The 16,305-nt window shown below is 37.8% G+C and overlaps 1 protein-coding gene across 1 annotated transcript; it reads left to right on the top strand.

Moving 5' to 3' along the window:
• Positions 1–1,145: 1,145 nt before the first annotated feature.
• On the top strand, positions 1,146–15,979 carry LOC131320191 (uncharacterized). The gene is made up of 15 exons (XM_058350806.1): positions 1,146–1,396; positions 2,405–2,635; positions 3,673–3,987; positions 4,523–4,630; positions 6,823–7,012; positions 7,558–7,820; positions 8,177–8,306; positions 9,072–9,139; positions 9,622–9,876; positions 9,985–10,061; positions 11,952–12,043; positions 13,947–14,029; positions 14,484–14,555; positions 15,425–15,550; positions 15,760–15,979. Exons 1-15 carry the CDS (start codon positions 1,262–1,264, stop codon positions 15,790–15,792), a joined length of 2,178 nt encoding a protein of 725 aa, XP_058206789.1. The 5' UTR covers positions 1,146–1,261; the 3' UTR covers positions 15,793–15,979.
• Positions 15,980–16,305: the final 326 nt, after the last annotated feature.

Raw genomic sequence — 16,305 nt, 5'->3', positions numbered from 1 at the left:
ATTCGAAAGTTAGAGTTCATCGCGCATTCACAAAATGCGTTTTAACACAATCCAATACCCGTAAATGCATTTCATGCATGCATGATGAACTCTAACTTCCGAATTCTTGTCGGAAGGTAATGACCGAATTAGTGGCTGTTTTCTGAAATTAATGTTTGATATTATTCGATCTAAAAATTTTCAAATAACAACAATATTCTACGGTCAAATAGGTGTTTTGCTCTTGTTAATGGCGAAGAAAACGAGAGTTCTACAAATATTTGAGTGCATTTTTTTGGGAAAATTTGTTCAAAATCGTTTCCCTTTTTTGAGGAAAAACTTGTTCAAAAACGTTTCCATTTTTTGGGTAAATTTGTTCAAAATTGTTTTCCTTTTCTTTCGTCGAAGGAAGATGGGTGAGATGGAGGAACATGGGTGGCTATGATGGAACCGGTAGGAAGGAGGGAGGAAGATGGGAGGATTGTGTTAAGTACTCCCTCCATCCCATTTTGTTCCGCCTGTTTCCTTTTTGGAACATCTCAAAAAATTGTCTATATCTCACAATCTATAATGTTTTTTATGATTTCAAAAACTTTGTTTAATAAAATAAATTGAGATCTAGCAAACAAGATCCATATTGAATATATAAAATATTATAGATTGTGAAATATATATAATTTTTTAGAATGTCCAAAAAAGGAAACAGGCAGAACAAAGTGGGACGGAGGGAGTAATTTTAAGGGTATTTTTGTCTATTTTTTGAAGGGTATTTTCGTTCGAAAGTGGTTTATTTAAAACAGGCTACGTACAATAAATTCGCAATTGTAAATAGTGGGACCCTTTTGCAGTCTTAGGTTTACGAGAAGAGAATAATAAATTTTTTACATAGCTGGCGTTAATATTTGTTTCTTTCAAATCAATTGAATTGCGTCACGTCGCTACGTTATTTTATTAATTGGGACCACTATTTTGAACCACTATTTTGACATGTTCGCCACGTTGTTTTATTAATTGGGATCACTATTTTGATACGTATTGCAATGTAAAGAATTTATTCTCTGAAGATAAAAAACGTTGTTGCATTTCACGGACCTTAAAAAACCTTGCGTCCTCAATACGCGAGTTTTAATTTCCATTCTTAATTAAAAAAAAAAGGCCGCCTACAGAACCCCAGCGCGTCTTCCTCCAAACCTTTGTCCGGCAACAGGATTATCAGTCGTCTTCAAAAGTGGGTCGATTCGCATCACCTGGCTTCATAGAGAGAGAGGAGAGAGAAGCAGCAATGGGAGTGAAGAAGGGAACGACTAGGGTTTCGGAAGATACAGTAGAGGAATTGGCTCGTGTACCTTTGCAAGCCATCCTATTGGCTGATAGCTTCGCTCAGAGGTTCCGCCCCATCACACTCGAGCGTCCCAAAGTATTCCTCTCTCTATGTCTCTCTCTACGGTTACATGTAATTGCTAATAGTGTATTCTCTATGCGTATGTATCATGTTTTTGCAGTCAATTTTTGAACAAAGAGGTAATTACTGTCATGATTTTATCTTTGGATGGCGCAGTGGAGCTCTGATGGCGAATTTTCTTCGTTTTAATTTATTTGAGACTAGTACAAGTTGGTTGTTCACAGAATGTTCAAACAAGTATCATCACTTGGATTGTGAAACTTATTGAAGTTAGATAGCGGCAATCGTTTTCGGTATCTATTTGAATGCTCTTGTTAAGTCGCCAGTTGTCCCAAAGCTGTTAGGAAATGGGCCAACAGTGTATATCAAGCTATCTAATACCCTCCCTCACGCGCAACCCTGTCTCACACGTGGAGATGCAAATTTTTATAGATAGAGCAAAACAGAATACGAAGGGGAGAAAAAGAATGCAAACGAGGACCAAATGCAAACAGAGGGACTTGAACCCAAGATATCGCTCAACCAGAGCTCTAATACCATGTTAAGTTGCTAGTTGTCCCAAAAGCTTAAGCCATTAGGAAGTGGGCCCAACAATGTTATATCAAGCTATCTAATAGCTCGTACAAGTAATGATAAGGGGCCAATTTGGCTGGTTTTCCTAACTGACATTCCTATGGCTATACCGCATCCTTGGGGGGTGATATTCAGCTATAGTCAATTGGGGCGTGAGATCATCTTGTATCTATAATGAGAAATAATAGTACCTGAATGGATTCTTCTTATAAGCGTTTTCGCTGACATGTTATTTGGTGATCAAGGTACATTAGCAACAACACCCACAACAACGATCGGATCGATTCGATGTGTTATTAGGCACATTCTGGAAATTAGCAACTACGGACACACATCACGCTGATCAGATTGTCAAGTGTTATTATGTGCATTCTTATGGAATTGTTTAATTTCATTCTTATGGTAATTATAATGGCAATTCTGTGATGACATACCATTTTTCTGTTGAAGGTACTATTACCGTTGGCCAACATCCCTATGATTGATTACACCTTAGCATGGCTTGAATCAGCTGGGGTTGAAGAAGTTTTTGTCTTTTGTTGTGCTCATTCTGGGCAAGTGATTGATTACTTAACTAATTCCAAGTGGTTCAATCAGCCAAACTTTTCTATCAAGACAATAGAATCTCACAACTCTGTTAGTGCTGGAGACGCACTGCGTTTGATTTATGAGCAGCATGTGGTATGTTAAGATCCCTTCTTGTATTTTTTCGCATATTCTTCTCCCTTTTAAATATTTAAAGTAGTCTCTTGGCGTCTGCTTTGGCGGCTTAGGCTTTTTATGTAGTTGTAAATTAGTTTTTGGGGGATTGTTAAAAGTACTAGGATCTTTCTTTGAAAGATGGACTGGCTGGTGTTATATATTTGGAAGGAGAAGCACCCCACTTGTTTTTTCAAAATCCAATTGTCAATTCAAGTAGCTAAGGATACCGTGATTTAGTTTCCTGTTTCATGTGTGAGAGCTTTGTTCAACTAGTAGGACCTTGGGATAGCGCAAATATTAGATGCTTGACTGGTGGTGAATGAGAGTGTGTACTCTAGACAAACGAGTAGTGTGCCCAGAGTTACTTGCAAATTGTACATTAGAAAGGCTTACGATCACTGTATTTCATGATTATGTGGTGGAGATGATGGGCTTTAGGCTAATCTGGAGGAAGTGGTTCAGGTATGGTATTTCTTCATTTAGGATGTCATTGTTGGTGAACAGCCTTTGCTTGATTTGACATGTTTGGGGGAAATTATTTTTTGCGGGAGGTGAGAATTCTTTTGGAACTTGTGTACCAGAGTAGTCAGTATTTGGTTTGTCTACATCTTGTCTGTAATGTTTCGCCCATTTGGTACCTTTTATTATCAATAATACAGCCCTTGTCCATGATAAGAGAACAATCTCTTTGATAAAGGAGAATATTGCTCCAATTGATTGACATTTTCTTTGGAATGTAGTGTAAAAAAGAAAAAAACAGCCAACCAATTTAGTTTTACTCTTATGATTATTAGAGCACCTAGGTGTCCTAAAATATTCTGAACTTTGTCCTGTTAAAATTCCTGTTGCTTATAGGTAAAAAATAGTTTTGAACATGCAAGCTTAGCTTATGTATACTGGATTTTGTGGATGGATGCTGCTATTGGCTATGTTCTTGATCTGTTTAGATTCTTCATCATCATTCCTACCTTGATTTATAATATCAGAATCTCATTTTTCTTCGTTTGCTTCTGAAGATACATGGAGATTTCGTTCTTATAAGTGGAGATACATTGAGTAACATGTCTCTGACGCATGCACTTGAAGAACACAAGGAGAGAAAGAAAAAAGATAGTAATGCTGTAATGACCATGGTTATCAGGAAGTCAAAGCCTTCACCGCTTACTCGCCAATCTCGGCTTGGTACTGATGAGTTGTTTATGGCCATTGATCCTGAAACAAAACAGCTTTTATATTATGAGGATAAGGCTGACCATTTAAAAGGGACAATATCTCTTGACAAGATGTTACTTGCTGATAAATCCTCTGTTTCTGTTCACAACGACAAGCAGGTCTTTCGATTCAATAATTCCCTCAAGTTTTGTGTCTTTTGGTTATTAATAGTTTAATACATAGTTTTATGTTGTTGATTGTGTGCTTTATTTTTTCATACGCTGACTTCCCCTCATTATTGGTTGATAAGTTACACGTACTTCTAGTAAAGGAGAGATATCATGCAGTTCACATGATGGCTTTTTTCATAAATGTTGGCAACTTTCAGCATCTTAGAATTTGCACTTTCTAGTTCAATTAGTGGACCTGGCCTAGTGAAATGTTGTATAATTCATGAAGAGGTAGCATTAAGTGTTGATGGAATTGAGCTGATCTTATGACAAGGTGGTTAATTAGTGGACCTGGCCTATTGACCAGGTATGAATTGAGCTGATCCTTGAATGACTCCCAGATATGAATTTTTGGCTCTACCACTGTACTAGCTACGTAGTCGGTAGTTATTTACCAACAGGCTGTCATTCTATTTCTTCCTGTACAGTGTACACTATTGCATTGAGATACTTCTTCCCTAATAATCGAATGTGCTCTTTGCAGGATTGCTATATTGACATCTGCTCTCCAGAGGTGTTGAGTCTTTTTACTGACAATTTTGACTATCAACATCTGCGCCGACATTTTGTCAAGGGATTGCTTGTTGATGACGTATGTCTTGAACCTTTTATGTCTTACAAATTTAGATACCACTGAAACATCTCTCTCTCTCTCTCTCTCTCTCTCTCTCTCTCTCTCTCTCTCTCTCTCTATGGATACGAATGAACTTAAAAAACTATGTCGTGTTAATGTCTGCCATTTGAATACTGTTTCTGTGTGAAGGCATATAAGAATGTGGGTGTGTGCATTACCATATAGGGTCTTGGTAAATTTTTATCTACCTGTGATTTCGTGGACATGCGTCATACTTTGGTGTTTTGGCTGTAGTGGCTTTTTTTTTCTTTGTTGGACTTTATTTTCCAATTGTTAAATGCTGTGCTCCTCTCACTGCAAGTTATGGCAAAATATTATGTTGTTAAGCTTTTAATTAGCCATTGGAGAATGCATTGTGGATTACCTTAGATCAACATCCGTACTGTAGCTTCAAGAACTTTTTCCGAATGTGTGTATGTTCTACTAAGAAAAGTCTCTCTTCTGATTTATGGTTCTGTGAATGAATTATCAGTCATTACTCATTACTCAACTTTTGAATCTATTTTCGTTGTACAAAGTTCTCGTTGCTGTTGTTCATTTCTCATTAGCCTTTTGTTATAGGTAGCTTTTTTCAGGCCCCTGCTAATATTTTGTGCTTGGAGTCTCCCCCTATTTACCATAAACTTGTGTATGGGTGCTACTACGAGACGGAAAAACCTTATATTGCGGTGCATTCATGAATAATGAAATTGCATGTGATATTTACTAATTAAATAACAGATTTTTTAAATATCTTCTGAAGGGATTGCGTGCTCCATTCCTAATTTGAAAGGAGTGGCACTTTGCTCTCTTTCCTCTTGGCTTAGAAATGATTGTCCATTTGTTTTCAACTCTTTTGTTGGTGTTTTGGCAATTTTTACATCCCTATAGATACTAAGGACCTTTGAAAAATTTGGTTTTGTTTTTGTGAACAACAAAAGGGGCGCCTTAAATGATATTACATTCCTATCAGAAAAAAATAAAGAACATAAAAGAAAAGAATGGTGTTTGAGTAGTGCTAATGCTGCCCTGTTTTGGTGGGGTGGGGGTTGTGGTAGGGCTGAGACCAATCGCCAGAGCTAATTCAAAATTGTGGTGGTGTTTAGAAGTCCCTTGGCTGAAAACATTTGTATGTTTCATGCACCAATGATATCCCAGTTTGATGGGGTGAATGGCACGTTTGTTGACAAGCTAAATGTGTGTAGTCTTAGGACTGGTGGTGATAGCTCTTGTCGAAACGTTGACTCCAAAGCTTTTCTCCCCATTATAACTCTTCAACAAGTTCAATGTCAAAGTCATCATTTCATTGTATCAATATGGTTCTTTTGTTTTGGGAGATTAAAATTCTCTGATGAGGAACTATAGGACTATTTTGTTGAAGAAAGAATGTGTGCAAAGCTGGATGATAAATCTTTAGGCCCCGTTTGATAACAGTGATAGATGGATGGGATTCGTTAGGAGATGGGATTAGGATTGGAATTGGTAATGAGAAGGGATTGATATTGAGTATGCTTGTTTAGGATGGGATTAGATGATGGGATTATTAATATCATGTTTGTTTGAGATGGGATTAGATGATGAAATTGGATTGATAGAAGAAATTGGTAATGAGTAGGGATTGGTAATGAGAAGGGATTGGAATTGGACTACGAATACCAAATCCCAAGGGGTATTGCTAATACCCCCTATTGGCCGGATTGTTCATCCCATGGGACTACCAATCCGGACCAATTTTGGAAACCAAACAAAGTATTACTACTACCATCACCTTACCAATCCAATCCCAACCTCCAATCCGTTTATCAAACGGGGCCTTAATTCTTCTTTAATACCTAATTGCATTGGTTTTTCGCATTTTTGCACATTAAAGATTTTTATTTGTAACTCAGTGATTGTGTAGATGCATTAACTATGCCCACCCACCACCCCTTCTCTTCCTTCTTTCTTCTTCTCCTTCTCCTTCTCCTTCTCCCTTCATCCATTTGGGTCTTTCAAATTCATTGTCTTGCTTTGGGTGTAAGGTCGTATATAACTTGTTGCCACGTGCAATTGTTTTCCTTAGTCTTTTCAGTAATATTACACTGGATCCTTCATTAATGATTGCACTAAAGTAAGATTTGTTATGGATACTCTTATGTTTCCTCCATGAACTATCATTCTTTTGCTTTCAGATAATGGGTTATAAAATTTTCACCCATGAAATTTACTCAAGTTATGCCGCTAGAATTGATAACTTTCGAAGCTATGACGCTATTAGCAAGGATATTATCCAAAGATGGACGTACCCGTTCGTGCCAGATGTCCAATTTACTGGGAATAGCACAACTAAACTTGAAAGACTTGGCATGTACCGAGCATCAGGTAAGGATCGCAAAAAGCAATTTACTTTCAACCTTAACTTCATCCATGGAGATGTTCTTATTTTGCTGCTATTCCGTTTGTGCGTGCCATGTCTTGGAAAACAATATTGCGGGATTTTTGTGTAACACATATTCTCTCTCTCTCTCTCTCTCTCTCTCTCTCTCTCTCTCTCACACACACACACACACACACACAGATAAGAGGAATATTGCACTGATAGGCCCTTTTATCTGATTCTGATTAACTTGTGTTCTCACGAAGTGTTCTATGAACCGGAATAGAGTTTTACAACACACTGTCGTGGATTTTGGATAACAGCAGGTCTTCTCTATTATTTGGAGCTTGTTAGTATACTGATGTTACGTTGTGAATAGTTCATCCCCTGATTCAGTGTTTGATAGCTTACTATAGCAAAGTAGCATCTAAGCAACAATGTTCACTATACACCGTTGTGGGACAACATCCAGTCTTTATAGAGAGACCAACCCTGCGAGTTCTGGAAAATCTTTATTACAGGAATTCTTACATTTTGAATTTTCCCTCAGGGATAATCCAATCACGTTCTGCCCAAATTAGTCCATTTACGGTAATTGGAAATGGCACTACAATAGGGGACAACACAAGAATTTCAAATTCCGTTGTTGGAGATGGGTGTAAGATTGGATCAAATGTTTCGGTAGAGGGTTCTTATATTTGGCACAATGTCACCATTGAAGATGGCTGTACATTAAGACATGCAATAGTATGTGATGGTGTGATAATAAAGTCTGGAGCAGTTTTGGAACCTGGTGCAGTTGTGTCTTTCAAGGTATGTTATGATGCACCTTTATTCCCTTTCTCAATAGCTAATGGAGTATTGGTTTTCTCTTTTGGGTCTCTCAAGGTATCGTAGTGATAGGAACTAGGACTTTTCCTCTGTCAAGTTACATAACTTGCATAACCTATTTAGTGTAAACTTGGTCGTGTATTCTTCTCCTCAGATACTTCTTGTGTGCCTGCTCAATCTTGTATTTGCCTTGGGATATTGAAATTAAAGCTGAAATTCATGTCTTTCTACTGTTTTTAGTACTTTCGCTGTTGTGGTTTATCAAAGATGGTCAGTTAAAAAACACTCTCCCGTTCAACTGAGGCTAATTAGGTGTCTCATGATCGTTTGCTCTTCAGGTGCGAATTGGACAACAATTTGTTGTGCCTTCATACTCTAAGGTATCATTACTTCAACAGCCAACTAAGCAAGATAGTGACGAGGAGCTGGAATATGCTGATGACAGCAGTGGGATTGCAGAATTTCCATGTAACTTCTATTCTATCGGTTCTGGATACTTACGAAAAAAGACTACTCGGATCCTTTTTATTGATTCTTGTGTAAATCTAACTTCTCATTCTCTTTAAAGACAGGAGCATGATATAAAATAAAGTTGTAATGAGATAATCTGTCTTGGCCAACATGAGCTCTTTAAGAAACTAAATTGCCGTATTGGCCTTTACAGTGGGTCATGACACTTGATGATCCATGATAAGTGAGAGTACAGTAAATAAAGGATAAGGAAGAAATACCGAGAGGCAATAATAATCCTAAACCTCAAACAATGGTGGATCCTGGAATTTAACATAGAGGTGCCGGGGCGCTTATGAATCATAACCTTGACAATATTTAACCATAATCGATAGCACATCCCACTTAAATATTCGTCATTGAGTAGTGTATATGCTTGCAGAAGTTTCTGGAGATAATCACAAGAACCTAAATATTCTTAGTCAGTCTGTACTGAAAAATAAAAGCATCAGGGAATCTTCATAATATGAGGTGGCACTGGTATTATTTTTATGGGGCGAAAATGAGAGATCCTTTGTATGCATTGGAGTTCTATTACTTTTAACAAAAAACTATATGGGCAATGGAAAGCGAGAGGCCGAGAACTTATACGGCTACGAGGCTGTGGTATTGATAAAAACTTCATGTGTATATGTCAATGCATGTCCTCAGGTTATTTATTTGTACGAGATGTAAGGCTTTGCAGTTGTCATATACTCTGACTGTAAGCTGTGTTATATGCAGCAACTAACAGTACATCAGCAAAACTAACATCTGATTTATCTGAGGTGCAACGGTTGGCAATATCTGAGGTTAGATTTCCTTGGTGTTCTTCGATTCCAAACCTCTTATCCTCTGGCTTATGCATTTAAAAATTGATTTGTATGTATTGAGTATTATGCTCGCAGTGGCAATATGATTGGTGCCAATAGAAAATGACTGGATTCATTAGATCAACCGAAGATGTCTAGCATGTATGTGCTTAAGCAAGGCTTGATATAGTTCGTCCATTGCAATTTTTCTGCTTAGAAACTTGCCCTTTAGACGAGCTTTCTGAATTGTGATTGTATTGGGCATATTTTCAAGTCCAATCTTTCCTCTTTGATAGTAGTGGGAAAATCCAGGTAGATCTTGCCTTATGACTCTTGACCCGATGTGTTATTATTTATAGGGTATATTAAAAAAAAAAATCGTTCTGCTAGTTTCATCAAAGTCTCAATTTTGTCCCTCTACAATTAATTATGTTGATAATTTGAACCTTTAAATTTGTTTATTTTAACCATTAATTAATCAGGTTGGTGCTGGTGGAGTTGGTTACCTCTGGTCAGTTGGTGAAGGAGACTTTGAAGAAGAATTAAGGCATTCAGTTGCGCCCATTCCTGCTGATAAACTTGCTGAGATTATCGAAGTTGCTAATGATGAAATGGAGATGTCTGCCCAAGATGGTAATACTTTGCCGCCTTCAGGCGAGCTGCAGCCTGACTCTAATAGTTTTAATTCTGAAGATAATATTGAGGACAGGGATGACTATATCTTCTTTGAAAAGGAGGTATTGTTGCATTATGATTTTTTTTTTCTTACACGGCATTATGATGTTGTTGATTGACACTCCTCTTGTTGGTATTCAGCTTTCATTTATCTTTGTTTTTCTTTGTAGGTTGAAGCAACTTTTCTGAGGGCTGTTCATGAAGATGTTAAAGAGGACCATGTTATTTTAGAAGTGAACTCACTGCGGTAGGTTGTTCATATTTTGTGTTGGACTAAGTGGGTTATATATAACTTAGCTGCTTAGGGACTCTGAGACACACTTGTGTCTTACGACTGCCTGGTACTGTCCATTCAATCTTGTTTATACTTCAACCCAAGTTTGGCATTCAGTATAACTACATATGGGTAGATCGCTTGGAAGACACATATTTTGTGGTATCCACGATTTATAGATTAAAATTGTCATGCAAGCCGAAATACTAACCTATTTTGTTTTAGGTTCACTTTCTTCATTCTCTCTTAAAATCCACAAGCTGCAAGTGGAGATACCTCACACATAGATCCATGTTACCCTTGATTATTTGGGTCAGGCACTGTTGACATCACTTCTTTTGCATTGGATAGTCAAACAGTAGGATGGGTCATTTTTCACTCCTTAGATGGTTGCCTTGTAATGTCTCAGTCAGGCCATGTTGTGCAGCGACTGAATGATTGGCTGAGTGACCTTCCCTTTTGATAAGGTTTTGTTCTAGACTGGCAACAACGTGATCTATGCCTCGGGAGTTAGGATTCTTAGGAATATAATAGACGATATGAAGTTAACAACCATCAAAAGACACTCCAGAGGAGGAGGCAGGGAGGGAGAGAGAGAAAGAGAGGGAGAGAGTTAGGGAAGCCTTTCTTCTTAAAAATGTTTGTGCAGCCGGTGAGGAACCTATCTGTGTGACGACTTTTCGGTTAAAGGACACTCTTCTCTTTGACATTATGTCTGGTGCAATGCACTGAGTGCCATAGGCTTTCACAAAGGACCCATATTGCAATGAATTGTGAGTGCTGTATGTGGCCGGACAATTTTCGTCACAGAGATTCCCAAGTTGAAGCTTTTTTGCAAGCTATGTTTCATGGACTCGGGTACATGTATTGGGTGCAGGTTTTTTGCCTTTAGTGTCTAATTCCCATATATAATGACACGCGGACACACAATCTTTATATTTTTTGTTATATTTTTTGCTCTAAAATGCTGTTTTGAAGGTACTCTAGGACATATTGTACCTAAACGGGGTTTTGTAGATACTTATATCAGATACCTGGTAAACTGAAATAACTAAATATGCTTGTTGGGTAGATGTCCAACTGCACCTGTCCGAACATATGAAAGTGTCGAGCATTCAATCTGGGTACTTATGCATTTAGAAGGGTCCATGTAACATACTTGCAGGTATTCTGTTCCTTCTTGACTCCTCTTTTCAGCTCCTCCTAGGGCCTTTGTTGAGGAGAGGTTTTGTAGTTTGCTAGTTAGCTCACAGCAGTGTTCTTTGCTCCCCTTCCTCCAGGAGCTAGGATAGAGTTCTCTCTTTCGTTCTTCTACATGTTGACTGCAAACAGGTGGTTGGTAAGGACTGAGGACTATCCTCAGAAATTAAGTGAGGCTACCTGTGGTAAGGACTGATGACTATCCCCAGAAACTAAGTGGGGCTACCTGTGGAGCACTTATCACTGCCCCGAATAAGCTCACAAGGCCTTTGATGCAACGACACTGTGTCAAGAATCCTTTGTCTTCCTATATTTCTTATAGGCCTGTCATTTGTCCAATCACGGATATCATATCTTTGTCCTTCTTTCTCCTTCCTCTTTGCACTCCTACTTGCACTGAATCATTCCTTCTCAGTGTCGCCGACATCTGTTTTCATGTTCTTGATGGACCCATCAGAAACATTTTTTCTACCTCGTCTTCGGTAGTTGAAGTCATTAACTTTGCCTTTGATCTAACTGTTTAATGGGTTCAATCTCTTTCCCAGTTTTTTTGCCTAACTAGTCTCTATTTAGTTACTGATGTGATACTTCGTATGTATTTTTTGAGGGATTGTTGTTCAGAGATATTGTACCATATCATTTGTTGTCGTTCCTATGCATCAGGTTGTCATACAATAAGACTTCAGTGGATTGTGCTGGGGCATTATTCTATTCTATGATGAAATTGGCAATAGAAACTCCCCATAGTTCAATTAGTAAGTATTTCATACATTTCCATTTGTCTCACGTTCTATATATTTTATCAGCTAGATTATTGTCATCTGATGAACATTATATCATAGAAAACAGTTTGCCCTATGAACAGCATGACTTGAAGATTGTATGATTGCATCCATGAATGTAGGCCGTCTGCTTTCTTATGTTCTGTCCATCTATTGAACAGTTTAGTAACTCAACAAGAAATGGTGCAGTTTATGATACTCCCTTTGTCCCAAATTGCTTGCCTCTTTTGGATCGTGCATTTTGCATGCAAAAAATAACATGTTTATGAGAATTCTTTTTGAAAAAGATTTACACCATTTTTTCCTTCTCAATGAGATATTTAAATTTGGTGTAAATTTTTGAAAAAAATTCCTGCTTATACAATATTTTTCGCATGCAAAATGCATGGTTTTCCAAAAAGGGCAAGTAATTTGGGACAGAGAGAGTTTTAACTTATGATATTAAAGCTAATAAGTAATGGTTTACTCCCTTGATGGGGGGCTGAAGTGTCTTGCTTAGAATGTAGCGCAGCTTTTTGTTTTCTTGTATAATTTCCCCCTATATAAAGGTGCTTGCCTGTAAAGTGTAAACTTTGTTTGAAGTTTATGTAAGGTCAATTCCAAGTGGGTTTTGTTTCAACACCTTGATATGTTTTGCATGCTACAAGTAGTTAAGCTGCAAGTGTATTCTTTTTCTTTAGCCAGATGTTCTTAACTTTCTTAATTGTACTATGTTAACCTGTTCTGCTGCTTATGTACCAGACAGCATATTGTCTAGTATTGGTTCCTCAATCCAAGTAGTTTGAGGTCTTCATTTTTCGTTCTACTTCCTTTTGTTTGAACAAATCATGTGATCTTTCCGTATGGAATGTTAGCCCCTACCAACAATAGTTTCTTGCTCACCTCTGTCTTAGACACTTCCTTTCTACGGGCACTTCACTTTTCATCAGCATTATCTTTTCAAGTAGCTAAGCAACAGAGTTGACCCATGGGCTTCAATTTCATACGAAGATGGGGAGGGTCCACAATTTTGGCGTGCCAATAGTTAGTATAGTGCAACTCCCTAACTGCCATCATATTACATTATATATCCACGGACTACTTGCCTTGTAATATTTTCTTATTTCATGAGATTCTATACCATTTTCTGCTGCGAGGGTAGTGGTTCTACTTCAATTGTGGCCTTGTGAGATTCTTGAGAGGCTGGGATCCGCTGCCCAGATTCTCTGTCATGTTACCAGTCCACTCATTTTTTCCTCTTGGTGTTCAACAAAGCTTGATTCTGTATCTGTTGTGTTTTCATTTGGTTAAGAGACTTGGAAGTTGAAACTCTGCTTTGAACCGTCCTTGCAGTACATTTCCTCTTTTCATTTTCCTCCTTTCTTCTAATTTTTTACTTACCGTCACCTTCATCCAACTTCTACCTTTTCTGCGAATGATAGATTTACACTTTTATCTTTTGCTGTTGTTTTTGAGATTTCATAGTACCTCTCTTTTCTGTCTTTCTTATTTGTTGTTATTTAGCACTTCCTTCTTGTTGTTTATGTGCTGATAGCGTAATGATACATTAGAAAGTTTGGTCTGATTTGCCCAACACTTAATTTGTTGATTGCTTATCGTCCGCAAATTCTCTATATCCACTATTGTTTCCTTGCCGCCAAATTTATTTGTAAAACTGGCAGGTGTTTCAAAACTGGTCTTGCTTTCAGAACCAGTGCGTTACATGTGGGGTGCTGCTTTAGATGGTCATTTTGGTAGAAGGAAGGGTGGTTTTTTTTTCAAAGTAAATGTGCGCTTGTTTGTATAATGACTATGATGCTATTTTGTGTCTTGATCTCACTACATGTGTGTATTATACTATTATTTATCTGATCCTTTGTTTGATGCTTGCCAATAGGTGAATTGTTTGCAAATGCTACAAGTGTAATTGGCACGTGGAAAAGAGTGCTAAAGTCTTACTTGCCCAGCCTAGATGAGGAGGTTTGTATATGTTGATGGCCTTGGCTCTTTTTGACTTTCGTAGTCATTTCCTTAATGCGAATTTATACACTATTTGTATGACTCGTGCTATTTTGTGTGTGATTTGGATGGAGAACGTCTTAGGATAAGTTGAAGACTTAGAATTTTTTGGACAGAGTTTGTTACTTCTGGAAGTTCTTTTTGAGCTCAAGTCTCATCTTATTTGAAGGGGAGCCCCTAATTTTTTTTTCCTGTCTTGAGATTGGAGTTGTGTAATATTTGTTTTCCTCTTCATTTTCTTGCTTTCTGGTGGACTTCTCATCTTCCATTGTATCTTTCTGTGGGAGTAATTTTTAGTTCTCTTTGTTGCTGTTCAAAAGCAAAAAGATGGTCCTAAATATTAGATTGCATTCTGTGACTTCATGTAGCGATTCACTTATTGGACAATTGCGATTCACGTATTGGACAATTGCAGATTGAAGTGATATTGAAATTTGAAGAAATGTGCTTGGAATCTGCTAAAGAATTCTCTTCATTATTTGCAAAGGTATGTTTGTCGTCACTCATCAGTGTAATTTTTTTGTGTTCTTAAGCATCAGCTTGTAAATTGTAACATGTTAATGCATCCTTCTATATATTTACATGGAAATGTACTTCAGCATTTTATTACCACTGTTTTCTTCTTCAAAAGCACGATATAGGTTTATCTGTTCGCGCACAAAGATTTAGGTTTACCCATTCCATTGTACATGAAACTGAATCGTCTCTTGCTATACCATACCCAAATAAAGCATTGAGAAACAAGGGTTATTGCGGTTTGGGTTTGTTTGTTACAGAAAGAATAGAATTCAGTGATAGAATGGAGTGGGAAACCTAAATCTTTTCCTTGTTGCGAATTATGAAGTCAGTAAACGTTGTAATTAAGCTCCTGCCCCATGCCAGCCATGTTCCTCTCCTTTTCCTATTCTTTGGCATCAAAGAATTGTCACCTGAGATATCGACCACCATCTCCGGTTTCCAATGCCATGTATCCAGTGATAGTCAATTCATGTATCAGCACTTCAGAGAGAGTTGCACCTGACTGACTCCAGAAAACTCAAGCAAGTGTTAAGGAGGCTTTGATGGAGATTGTATGACGAAGATCTCATAATGCCATTCAAGATGAATTTACTAAACAAACAGGCCATTATGGTACAATAAAGGTCTGCCGCATTAGTAGTTGGAGTTGTTGGACACCTTTTGTGATGGATATATTATTTTGAGTAAATTCTTCGTGTATGTGAGATGCATTCTTTTGAATTCCAGCGACATGACATGATATTTCGTATCATGCATTTTCTTTTTGGGTTATAAAGCAAACGACCAGTAATCTATTTCTGCTTTTCCTGCACTTATGGGATCATCAATACTCCACAGGTTTTGCACCATCTGTATGATATAGAAATTTTACAAGAAGAAGCTATTCTTAACTGGGCCGCTGAAAAAGAAGGGGCAGATGAATCTGATAAAGTTTTTCTCAAGCAGTCGGAAATATTCATCAAGGTAAGCCTTTCGATCTTTGTATTCCCTAAAATACTTATCATTTTCACTACAGACTACAATATCGTATTACTCCCATCTGAAATGTTGTGGGAGAATGGTTTTCTTTTCCTTCAACCGATAGGATAGGTTCAAAAAGAAAAGTTCTCAATCGAGCTCTGCTCACCATATACGCGTACCTTATAAAAATTGCGCATGGATTTTTCATGCAGTGGCTCAATGAGGCATCTGAGGAAGAAGATTGACAAGATGCAAATGGGTATCTTACTAATAGATGAGTTTTTGTCCGAGGCATTGTCAATTCAGTCTGTCTGTCTCTTTTGGTGCTTATGTTTGGCCGCAGGTTTTGTCCATGTGTAGAAATAGTGACCCGAGGAAAAACGACTTAAAAGTTCTTGGAAATTAATCTGAGATCCATTTTTTGTGCGTGCATCTCTCTCTCTCTCTCTCTCTCTCTCTCTCTCTCATTCACATTGTTGTGAATTGTGATATAATCCTGTGGAAAGACGCTAATGTTCTAAGATTGAATAGTAAATTTAGAATCTCAAAAGGAACTTTGCAATGCATTTTTTGGATCTAGGGGTTCGCTTGAACTCCTCGTATAATGGTGAAGCCGCCCCTGGTTGGCTTTGAATCTTTCTCAAATCAAGAGAGATGAAGCTGAAATGCAAGGAGGTGGAGGAGAGGAAAACGAAGGGAAATTTCCAGCATGACCCGTGAGCAAACCCAATGACTTACTTTTTGAACTTAAAGTTTCA

This window comes from Rhododendron vialii, chromosome 3a (assembly GCF_030253575.1).
Source record: "Rhododendron vialii isolate Sample 1 chromosome 3a, ASM3025357v1".
Lineage (NCBI taxonomy): Eukaryota > Viridiplantae > Streptophyta > Magnoliopsida > Ericales > Ericaceae > Rhododendron > Rhododendron vialii.
The sequence above is the reverse complement of the archived record's forward strand: the minus strand, read 5'-3'. Positions and strand labels throughout refer to the sequence as shown.

What these genes read in the sequence shown, in the direction of transcription:
- LOC131320191 (XM_058350806.1), top strand. Translation starts at nt 1,262, where the DNA reads ATGGGAGTGAAGAAGGGAACGACTAGGGTTTCGGAAGATACAGTAGAG. An exon ending in TCACACTCGAGCGTCCCAAA is followed by an intron (nt 1,397 to 2,404) that starts GTATTCCTCTCT and finishes TTTCTGTTGAAG; the next exon opens with GTACTATTACCGTTGGCCAA. An exon ending in TGGGATTGCAGAATTTCCAT is followed by an intron (nt 8,307 to 9,071) that starts GTAACTTCTATT and finishes TGTTATATGCAG; the next exon opens with CAACTAACAGTACATCAGCA.